Source organism: Xyrauchen texanus, chromosome 21 (genome assembly GCF_025860055.1).
Source record: "Xyrauchen texanus isolate HMW12.3.18 chromosome 21, RBS_HiC_50CHRs, whole genome shotgun sequence".
Lineage (NCBI taxonomy): Eukaryota > Metazoa > Chordata > Actinopteri > Cypriniformes > Catostomidae > Xyrauchen > Xyrauchen texanus.
This window is the reverse complement of record NC_068296.1, coordinates 4,118,040-4,130,076: the sequence shown is the minus strand read 5'-3', so window position 1 is coordinate 4,130,076 and position 12,037 is coordinate 4,118,040. Positions and strand designations below refer to the sequence as shown.

At 38.0% G+C, this 12,037-nt stretch overlaps 1 protein-coding gene across 2 annotated transcripts; it reads right to left on the bottom strand.

Annotated features, from left to right (window-relative positions):
- Window positions 1-251: 251 nt before the first annotated feature.
- On the bottom strand, window positions 252-11,333 carry LOC127661532 (calumenin-B-like). Of its 2 annotated transcripts, none has more exons than XM_052152274.1 (7): window positions 11,248-11,333; window positions 9,279-9,522; window positions 7,291-7,484; window positions 7,038-7,204; window positions 6,391-6,451; window positions 6,083-6,282; window positions 252-1,418 (listed from the first exon to the last, which is right to left on the bottom strand). In XM_052152274.1, the coding sequence occupies exons 2-7, from the start codon at window positions 9,497-9,499 to the stop codon at window positions 1,314-1,316; spliced, it is 948 nt and encodes a 315-aa protein (XP_052008234.1). In that variant the 5' UTR covers window positions 9,500-9,522; window positions 11,248-11,333; the 3' UTR covers window positions 252-1,313. The 2 variants fall into 2 exon arrangements, with proteins under 2 accessions (XP_052008234.1, XP_052008233.1); XM_052152273.1 differs by having other exon boundaries at window positions 9,279-9,538; window positions 11,248-11,286.
- Window positions 11,334-12,037: the final 704 nt, after the last annotated feature.

The following is a 12,037-nucleotide window of genomic DNA, read 5'->3' as shown; positions in this document are numbered from 1 at the left end:
ACTCTACGTGTGCCGATCAGTTTTTGCATGAACTATTTATGACCTTACCCCAATAAAGAAAACATGACCACACGATGCCGGCTAATTAAGTATAATTAGACAAGATTGAGCATAGAGATGCACTCATTGAGCAACATTACTGAGATCAACCCCCTAGTGGACCCAAAGATTGACTTTGAGTGAAATGAGAAACTGCATAAAATGGCTCACCAAGAAATCCTATAAATGGAAACCAAATAAAAATGTGATTTTAATTAAATTTTATTGAGTAAAAACTCTCAGCTACAAGACAGCATTTACAATACCTGACCACAGCATATTGAAAACAGTTCACATTCAATTATAGACATATATACACAAAAGTTAAGAAAGGAGTTCATGTTCAGTCACGTACGAACAGCAGAGATAAAAAGGTTTAACAGTAAAGGGCACGAGAGGGAAAAAGGCACTTGAGGAAAGGAAGGCTTTAGTTTGTGGTTCAGTCCATAAATGACAGTACTAACACTTAAAGTCTAAAAGTCGCATTATTTGGAATTTAAATAAAGGTCCTTCGAGTAGGGGCCATATTTATAAAGACTGCTGTTTGTTGGGATTCTATGTAAATGAAGTCATTATGATGTCATTGAAGAAAAACAAAACTTCCCAAGTATTTAATTGATCAGCACAATTTCTAGCTTCATCTGGTAAACCTTCATTATAATGACTATGGCATTCTGCAACTCGAGAACCAAATCCTTAATTAGGCCTATTATGGTTCATTCTTACTATAATGTTACTTAATGTCATTTCTAATATCATGCATTCTCTGGATAAATGCAGGTATACACAAATGTACATGTAGTGGTTGTAAAACACCTGATATCACTTAGAAAAGTAGTTTACATAAAGGTATTGTTTCTTTATACAAAGTGTTCCTATTATGTGCAATATATCCACTGGTAACTTTAGTGTAGAAATCACGAGTAATTGCCGTGTCAGGTTGCACACATGCTATTATGTTTCATTATACTGTATGGACACATTTTAGTGCATTATAAACCTAGCATGTGTCATTAGACAAATCTCTGTATGCTACTTAAATGAGCTTCACAAGGCGACCTGAATAACTTTTCATATTTTCAGTGCATTACACATTGCAAGCCGTCGGCTGTGAGCGATAATAACCAACGAAAGACGAAACTGGATTTGAACGAGTCGCTGTAGAAAAACAGAAATGTTTGTAAACACAGAAATGATTTGTTATTGAAGTGTGCTTGAAATCATAAAATAAATTATTGTCCATTTTGCATTCTTCAAGTACAACGTTTCCAGAATTAAAACTCGTCATGTCGGGCTAGAGCTTCTCCAAAATCTGTCGCTTGGCTCCCGACGAATAAGTCATATTTATTCACAATTTCCTGCTTTGTGAGGCGTCCGTCCTGCCATGAAAAATGACAAAAAGCAAATTGTTGGAGCAGCTAACATTTAAAAACTGTCAACATTAATAATCAAACCAGATTACAATTACAACAATGGTGTAAAATGTTTTTTTTTTAATTCCCCCATTTATAAGTGTGCAATAAATTAAATCTAGACTTCTATTCACTTCAGCTGATGTCTGAAACAGTTATATAAGGGACAACATTTTGTTAAAAGGATAGTTCACCTAAGAAATGTTAATTCTCTCATTATTTATTCACCCTCATACCATCCCAGATGTGTATGACTCTTTCTTTTGTGGAACACAAACAAAGACTTTTAGAAGAATATTTCAGCTCTGAAGGTCCATACAATGCTAGTGAATGATGACTAGGCTTATGAAGCTCCAAAAATCACTAAAGCAGAATAAAGGTAATATCCATAAGACTCCAGTGGTTTAATCCATGTCTTCAGAAATTATATGATAGGTGTGAGTGAGAAACAGATCAATATTTAACTATGGTATTGTCATTTTTGACCAAATTCCTCATTTAATAAAAATGGTTTCCTTTATCTGAGCAGTGCAAGCCTTGGTGACCTTTCCTCCATTTGACATAAGAAAATGTCCTAAAAAATTGGGCTTGATTCGATAAGTCTAAGTGGTCATAAAAAAAGCAACACCTTTGGTATTTGAGGTCAAAATTGACGGACCATTGAAAATGAATGGGAAAGACCAAAAGACAGATTATTATTAATCTGTGAAATAAAATCAATAAATAAGGCATAATGCTGAAAAAACTGAAATTACATTGTGAGACTCTAAAACATCCTTAGTGCAAAAAATATACACCCACTCACAAACACACATTACGGTTCACCTCGACTCGACTCGCTTTACTTTTCTGAGCTTGCATTTCCACTGCAGTTTAGTGCCCCTCAACGTGGGTGGGATTATAGGCTGATCGTCATAGTTGCGGCGCCTCTACTGCCGTGACATCATCTTAAACACGATACAAACGGACCAAAACAATAACATGACCGCTAGCTGTTAGCTACTAGCTCATTGTGCTGCATAAAGCAGTTGTTGCATGGTGATTTTACACAAGTGTAACAGTTCAATTGGCCTGGTTGTTTTAGAAGCTTCCAGTAGCTGCTCAACTAAATAAAGTGAAGCTTTCAAGAAGAGTATAGAGTTAACGTAACAAAACGTACCATCCTCCATCATGGCTGAGTCCAGGGCGCTCTCCCTCCCATTGCTCGCTGGATATAGATAGCGTCCATTTGTTTGAACCACTTCACTTTGACTTGATAGTTCTGTAGTCACTTTTAAGAGTTTCTTTTTTTACTTTTCCGTACACTGCTGGTAGGTCCGTTGGTAGCTGTTGGCCACAGAGTTGAGATATTTCCTAAAATCCTTTTTCGTTTCGTTCGTTGCTAACGAGTGGACCGTCTGCACCTCGTTTATTGACCACGGCGTGGTTTTGCGCACAGCCATTTCTTTTTATAATTCGAAAGTCGCATGAACAAATGATACTGCTATCGCTGTTGCTAACTTTAAAACTAGCAGGTTGATGTCCCATGTCGGAAATCCAGTGACGCTGGTAGTGACGATTCTCTCTGACCAATCAGTGATCTGCAGGATTTTGACGTCACATTTAATATCGACTCGGCTCGCTTGGAACCTCGACCGAGGTGTTACTAAAAAAGTATCAGGTACCAGGTGCTATCCACAGTGGAAAACCCCAAAAAAGCGAGCAGAGCCGAGTTGTACCGTGCAGTGGAAAAGCCCCATTACATGCACATAAAAAGGAACTGGTGAGACTATAAGACAGAGCCTTTTTTTTTGGTTAAAAAAGCCAATTACTCAGTGACAATGCTAAACACATACTCAGAAATAAAGGGGCGAGACGATAACTCTCACAATGCAAAACACACACACACACACACACACACACACACACACAGAACCAGGGCATCAATAAGTGGAGCTCTACAGCCATCTTTTGGTCGTTGTTGGCATTACAATTCAACTGTTGTTTTCCAGCTGATGACAACTAACACGCACGCACGCGCGCAAAATCAATTTTTACTAGAGAAAGTTTGAAATTGTAATATGCTCTGATTCATCCGTTTTATTCCCTAATTGAATTTTCCGAAATTTGCAGTTCATTTCTATTTCTTGATGTTCAGTTTCATGACATGCATTTACTTTGAGTTATTAAATTTTTATGTTTTAAATAAATTATTGGTAGAAAAATGCTTATTCAGTGTCTTGTAACACCATGGTCAGGTTTGATTGCAAGCATGATGACATTAACTCCAAAAACTGACACTTCAAATCAATTTAAAATGCTAAACTTTGTCAATTAATAGTTTGATAATGTATAAATATATCTCCAAATGCATATCTTGTGATAAAATATAAAAAGATTATACAACAAGCCACCAGAATACACAGTAGGTGGCTACAGCCATCGTTACTTATTTAATTTCTATACACACTTTACAATCATATTTGATCAAACTGCACAATGATCACTGTAAGACATTAGAGTTATTACAGTTTCATTATTTATTTTTTGTTAATGCACGATTTCCTGTAAAGCTGCTTTGAAACGATGTGTGTTGTGAAAAACACTATACAAATAAAAATGAGTTGACGACTTTCTGGCAGTTACTGGCATGACATGGTTTTTAAGTCCTGTTATGTATATTATGATCAACAGATGGCAGCCATCTTAAAAATGTTAAAGCCATGTTAAAATGTTTAATTTCATACGATAGATGACACCTTAATTAAGGAATACATGGAGTGGCAGATCAAAAGACCACTTAATGTAAAAAATAATGTCCTAAAAATTAGACGCTGGATAATTTTTAACCCATATACGCATTATATTGTTTTACCTTGTCGGCATCAGACTCATGCAGCAGGTGGTTGGCATCTGCTTTTGCGTGGTCAAAGTTGTTGACCAGATGGCAGCCATCTGCATCCAATTAATGTCTATTTGTCATGTTTTCTTCATGTTTCGACTTGTATAAGAGTAGGTTCTGATTTTATTTCCTAAAATTGCTTATTTGAATATGCAAACTAATGGTCAAATTTTGAAATATACATGTAAATAAGATCAAAATAAATCCCCAAAATAAATATACAAAATCCCCAAATAAATGTATAATGTTATTGTTAATTTAATGGTATCGTTGTCATCATAATAAAGGGTTACACATCTGACCCTTCCGGTCAAAAATGATCAAGAATAATAACAAAGTGAGGCGCTATTTTTCAATACCATAAGAGGGTTTAGTACTATTTTACCATAAATCTCCACTTTCACATTCTAAAAGTGAAAGTGGAGATTTATGGTCAAAAATTACTTAACTATTGATCTGTTTCACACATAAAGTGATTGCATTACTTCAAGAGACATAAATGAAACCACTGCAATCAAGTGGATTAATTATATGTTGCCTTTTTGGATTTTTGGAGCTTCAAAAGGTCTGGTCACCATTCACTTGCAATGTATGGAACTACAGAGCTGACATATTCTTCTAAAAATCTTTGTTTGTGTTTGGCAGAAGAAAGAAAGTCACACACATCTGGGATGGCATGAGGGTGAGTAAATGATGAACCATCCCTTTAAGTTTAAAAAGCACTGCATTTACTAGCAATAACCCCTCAATGAAAAAAGGTTCAGGGGCCAAACATAAGTGCAATTATTACATATGACAATTGAAAATGTAATGGACATGACTTGCATGTAAAAAGTGGTGAAGCATCCCTTTAACCCAAGAATGCATATGTAACTTTGACCCCTTTAATGCATTAGTGGGTCAGAAAAGACCCAGGTGAAATCTAGATGCTTATTCTTTATAAAACTATTTATCTATTTCCAAGGAAAATTTATTCAGATGGTAATTTTATAAGTAAATTGAATTTAAGCGGTTTAATATATTTTATATAAAATTCTGAAGAGTTTCAGACACATTGAACTCTTGGAGTAGTTTTGGGTGACGGTGTAAAAATGCTTATATAACAGAAATATGGACAATTTCCATGTTTGGTGGTAAAATACGAAATGTCCCAAACAACAAATCTACCCACACATACACATACATAGAAGTACAATGAACTAGGATAAGATGGTTTTTACAAAAATAATTGTTATAAACTTGTAAAATGTCAACCTTATGTACTGTATAGTGCCTAATGACACTACATTTCTATACTACTCTATGTAGCTATATATGTAGCTTGGAGTGGTGAGGCGTCCTACAGAAATGGCTGAATGACAACTATCTATACTTGCATACTACACTTAAATAGAAGCGTGAACATGGTATTTAATGTATATTTCATTACATAACAAATGAAAACTCCAAATATTCAATGCATTACAAAAATAATACATGTTAAATGCATTGAATCCCATAGGAAACACATATGGGTTTTTAGGGGTAGTGATGCAAATTCTATTACCATTTTATAGATATTCAATAGAATCTTAAAAATATTTATTTCACATGATAGAAGACACCTTAATTAAGGAATACCTGGAGTGGTAGATCAAAAGACCACTTCATGTAAATATAAAGTACTAAAAATTAGACACTGGGTCATTTTTAACCCACATATGCGTTATAGGGTTAAAAGCAAAATCATAGATAATTCAAGTGCTTTTACCTTGTCGGCATCAGATTCATGGAGCAGGTGGTTGGCCTCTGATTCTGCGTGGTCATAGTCGGATGGCAGGATCCAGTTGCGGGTCTCATCTTTATCCATACGACCGTCTTTGTTTTTATCCCTGAACTCTGTAAACTGTTCTCTTTCTGTCTTCACCCACTCCGGTTCAGTTGAGTCTCCATTCTTACTGTACATATCACCTGAACACACAAATTAATACGCAGTCCTCAAAGTGAACAAACGACTGAACTCTATCCAACTCTCCAATGATCTCAAGTAACATGTTGTGTTTATTTCATTATTCTCACCAATATATTCATCCAAGTCAATAAAGCCATCTCCATTCTTATCAATGTCTTCCATGGTCTCCTGACGATCAAAAACAGAAAAAAAACATTACAAAGTTGTATTGTTTCAAATACTACATATTTATGCCAAATATTGAGCATAAGAGACCCAATGAAATCACTTGAAGAGTGAGTGCGTATTATTATTGGGGGCGGCTGTGGCTCAGTTGGTAGAGCGGGTCAGCTGCCAATCGCAGGGTTGGTGGTTCGATTCCCGGCCCACAAGACTCCACATGCAGAAGTGTCCTTGGGCAAGACACTGAACCCCAAGTTGCTCCCAATGGCAGGCTAGCGCCTTGCATGGCAGCTCTGCCACCATTGGTGTATGTGTGTGTGTGTGAATGCGTGACTGGGAAACAACGCGCTTTGGTAACCTCTAAGGTTAAAAAAAGCGCTATATAAGTGCAGACCATTTACCATTATTGAGGAGTCAATATTTTGGTCTGTTTTTCCAGAAGAGAAAGACACTTTCTCACTTTGAATGTGCATATCTGTTGAAAGGTTGTTTTGTCAGCTTCTAGGAATGCACTTGCATTTAGACTGCAGCAATGATATGGAAATATTGTATCACCAAGAGCAGAAGGAAGCAGAATAGTGCCTAGACGCACCAGCACTACAATATCCTTCATGTAGTCAAACTCCTCTGGATGCAGAAATGCTGTAAACTCTTCCTTATTGGCCCTCATGTCACCGTCGTGGTCCGCCATCTTGAAACGGCGTTCATCTCGGGCCATCATCTGCCTGTAGTTAAAACCGTCCTCGGGATCGGCTTCATCTGAACACACGTACACATTTTCATTAGTCTGGATTCATAGTTATTCTCATAGACATATTATTAATCACTGAACGCATTAAACGCACCAAGGATGTAACCGTAGGTAGCGTTCTTGTATTCCTCCCAGGAAATGTAAGAGTCCAAGTTGAGATCATGAGCTTGCCACTGACGGTCCACGTCGTCATAGATCCAGCGTTTCTGAGCATGTTTAATCCACTGTTTCATCTCATCAATGGTGACAAAGCCATCGTGATCCTCGTCAATCTTTTCTACCATCATACTGTGGACAGAAAGATAGAGAATGAAGATCTGCATACGGTGGCCACATAATGTGCCAATGTTTTTAACAATTAGTCTTGTGTAAAAAACACCATAAATGGACGTGACAGTTGTGAAAGTGACCAATAGGCTTCATGAAGAGGGAAACCTTCCAAAACTTTTGAAACCAGCTGACTTTGACTTCTGAGATATCGATATGATGCAATATGAAATCGCAATATGGCCTTGTGTGTTAACTAAACCTTAAATGGCTGCGTTAAGTGCTGTGTGAGCAAGCGGCACCCTCTAGCGGTCTGGACGGCATGATCCATTATCCATTTTACTACTATAATACAGAATTTAAAAAGAGGGTTTTGTTCCTTTGGTTAAAACTTTTTAGTTTTCTTGAAGTGGTTGACATTTCCACAGAATCGCTCAACATAGGCATAGTATGAATTCGTAATGTTCCATCTTATGGGGGTTTTCCACTGCACGGTACAACTTGACTCAAATCGACTGGGTTTTTCCACTGTGGATAGTACCTGGTACCTTTTTTTTAGTAACACAGCAAGCCGAGTCGATACTAAATGTGACATCAAAATCCTGCAGATCACTGATTGGTCAGAGAGAATCGTCACTAGCAGCGTCACTGGATTTCCAACACGCGACATCAACCCGCTAGTTTTAAAGTTAGCAACAGCGATACCAGTATCATTTGTCCACACAATTTTCTAATTGTAAAAAAGAAATGGCTGTGCGCAAAACCACGCTCTGGTCAATAAACAAGGTGCAGACGGCCCACTCGTTAGCGATGAGCGAAATGAAAAAGACTCTCAGGAAGTGTCTCAGCTGTTGGCCGCACACGGCTACCAGCGGACCTACCAACAGTGTAGGCAAAAGTTAAAAAACTTAAGTGACTATAGAACCATAAAGGAAAAGTGAAGTGGTTCGACCAAATGGACAATATCTAAACCGGCGAGCAATGGGAGGGAGAGCGCCCTGGACTCAGCCACGATGGAGGATGGTACGTTTTGTTACGTTAACTCTAAACGCTGCTTGAAAGCTTCACTTTATTTAGTTGACCAGCTACTGGAAGCTTCTAAAACAACCAGGCCAACTGAACCATTACACTTGTGTAAAATCACCATGCAACAACTGCTTTATGCAGCACAATGAGCTAGTAGCTAACAGCTAGCGGTCATGTTATTGTTTTGGTCCGTTTGTGTCGCGTTTAAGATGATGTCACGGCAGTAGAGGCGCCGCATCTATGACGGTCAGCCTATAATCCCACCCACATTGAGCCGGCACTAAACAGCAGTGGAAATGCAAGCTTAGAAAAGTAAAGTGAGTCGAGTTGAGGCGAGTCAAACCGTAACGTGGAGTGGAAAAGTGCCATTTTATAGTACATGCATGTAAAATATGAGTTCTTTTGTTTTGAACTACAAAAACATACATCAATCATCATGTTACCATATTTGGGGTTTTTATCTTTTTATCTTCTATTTATCTTACAATATTGCCATGTCATGTGTTCAACAGATCCAATCCAAGTTCAATGGATATTATTTCTTTTCAGAACGGAATTTTTTTTTTACATATTTGTAAATTGTAAAGTATAATTCCAAAGTAAGATCTGATGACAAATAAAGTGGCAAAATATCTGTATCGGCATATGTTTGTCTAGTAAAAAATACTTTCTCGTATCTCACCTTAATTTGTAAATACACCTATAAGCAAGTAAGCAATTAATTCATTGATTTCCCTGAAAAGTGTAAACACTGTGGCACCATCAAAACATTGCTGTGTGTGGTTTTACCCTAGTCTCTCTTTGCTTTCCTCTGGAGTGAGCTGGTCAAAGGTCTTCGCCTCTTCTTGTCCGAGAAAAGCCTCGTGGTCGTAGTCAAAGTTCTCCTCATCATCATGCTCTTTGTTGCTGAGGGGGTCTTCATGATGGACGCGGTCCTTCTTCTCCATGGGTTTGCTGGAGGACTGAATAACGCAGAGGGTGATGCACACCAAGAGCAGCCACGGGTTCATCTTCACGTACTCTTCAGTTTACGCTGTCAAACACAGAGACTCACAGAGAGTAAATGGAAGTTCAAGTGAGAGTTCAGTGCTGTCATTAATATCTATGGTTTTCTGATGCTCCAATAATTAGACTGTAGTGTTCTTTCAGTTAGTTTTATAAACATACACGTAGGAAAGTAAAGGGAACACTTACATATTATAATCGCTACTTCTATTTCAATGAAATGGTACAACCTATAAATAAAATAAATTTCATGAAAATATTTCCCATTCCTCCAGACAGAACTGGTGTCACTGAGTCGGGTTTGTAGGCCTCCTTGCTCGCACACGCTATTTCAGTTCGGATGGCGGTCAGGGCATAGTGATGGCCACTCCAATACCTTGATTTTGTCATCCTTAAGCCATTTTGCCACAACTTTGGAGGTGTGCTTGGGGTCGTTGTCCATTTGGAAGACCCATTTGCGACCGAGCTTTATCTTCCTGGCTGATGTCTTGAGATGTTGCTTCAATATTTCCACATAATTTTCCTTCCTCGTGATGTCGTCTATTTTGTGAAGTGCACCAGTCCCTTTTGCAGCAATGCAACATGATGCTGCCACCCCCATGCTTCACGGTTGGGATGGTGTTCTTCGGCTTGCAAGCCTCACCCTTTTTCCTCCAAACGTAACGATGGCCATTACCGCCAAACAGTTCAAATTTTGTTTCATCAGACCAGAGGAAATTTCTCCAAAATGTAAGAGCCCCATGTGCACTTGCAAACTGTAGTCTGGCTTTTTTTATGGCGGTTTTGAAGCAGTGGCTTCTTCCTTGCTGAGCAGCCTTTCAGGTTGTGACTCGTTTTGCTGTGGATATAGATACTCGTCTACCTGTTTCCTCCAGCATCTTCACAAGGTCCTTTGCTGTTGTTCTGGGATTGATTTGCACTTTTCACACCAATCTACGTTAATCTCTAGGAGACAGATTGCATTTCCTTTTTTAGCGGTATGATGGCTGCGTTGTCCCACGGTGTTTATTCTTGCATACTATTGTTTGTACATATGAACTTGGACCTTCAGGTGTTAAGAAATTGCTCCCAATGATGAACTAGACTTGTCAACCTCCACAATTTTTTTCTGAGGTCTTGGCTGATTTCTTTTTATTTTCGCATGATGTCGAGTAAAGATGCACTGAGTTTGAAGGTAGGCCTTAAAATACCTCCACAGGTACACCTCCAATTCAGCACACCTCCTATCAGATGCTAATTGTCTAAAGGCTTGACATCAGTTTCTGGAATTTTCCAAGCTGCTTAATGGCACAGTTAACTTAAGTGTATGTAAACTTCTGACCCACTGGAATTGTGATATAGTCAATTAAAAATGAAACAATCTGTCTGTAAACAATTGTTGGAAAAATTACTCGTGTCATGCACAAAGTCGATGTCCTAAACAACTTGCCAATAATACAGATTGCTAATATGAAATCGGTGGAAAGGTTAAATCATGTGTAAATGACTTCAACCGTACATGCTTCCATTGAACATTGTATAGATAATGGGGGGTTGTACTTCATTGTTTTGATTATGATGTAACTGTATTCACTGGAAATAATTTTAAACTACTTTCTAAAATATTTATAATTGTAATTCATCTTCATCTAAATTCCCCGCACCACGACTAATGCAAACACATTACACTCTTAAATAAAATAAATGAAACAGTGAGGCATAAAAATGCACCGTAGAGATAAAAGGTTTCATGCTATATTGCAACTTCACCTACCGATTCCTATAACGTTTCACACCGCCCGGTCAGTCTCGGGAACTCCGGATGATGTACTAGTTTGAGACACTTCCTCTGGATCCGCTCAGTCAACCAATCAGATTTGAGATAGAACGCCAGCCCAGCTCAAAGGACCAATACAATTTGAGATTGAACTCCAGCCAATCAGATTGGAGATTGCGCTCAGTGCCGCCCTTGCTGGCAACTCTGTGCCGCTTCGCGATTGGTCCACTTCTGTCCAAACATGATTATGTCATTGGTTTAGAACTGCCACGTCCTCAAAGGTATACACATTCATTTACATTTAATCGTTTGGCTGACGCTTTTATCCAAAGCTATGATGATTTATACATCATAAGCGATTCATCTTAAGGAGACAGCAATACTATATCTTATACATGTATACATTCAGTATACATTCAGTAACAGTTAAAGCCGCCCCATTGAGCAATAATTATGTGCAATACACAATTTAGTCTATTTTTATTATCTAACATATCCTCTTACATAAATACATTTAAAAAAAAAAACTTTTTGCACTGTACATAACATACTGTATTTTTGTACTTTATATAACGGATTTGTTTAGATTCGCACTACGTATATGTGTGTGTGTCTGTACATATATGTATAATTATACGCCGCCATGTTTCCTTTCTGGGATGTTATGTCGTGTAGTGTAGTGCAGCGTGATGGGATTCTGTTCCCCATATGCATAGCTACGCAATGTCAAGTGTACGGAGTCGTAAGGGAACGTCTCGGTTAAGTATGTAACGACTCGGTTACTAAC

Excerpts from the sequence above, each read along its gene's own strand:
- LOC127661532 (XM_052152274.1), bottom strand. The coding sequence starts at position 9,499 with ATGAACCCGTGGCTGCTCTTGGTGTGCATCACCCTCTGCGTTATTCAG. Across the intron at positions 6,452-7,037 it reads TGAAGGATATTGTAGTGCTG|GAGACCATGGAAGACATTGA; the intron begins GTGCGTCTAGGC and ends TTTGATCGTCAG. Across the intron at positions 6,283-6,390 it reads TGACTTGGATGAATATATTG|GTGATATGTACAGTAAGAAT; the intron begins GTGAGAATAATG and ends TTGTGTGTTCAG.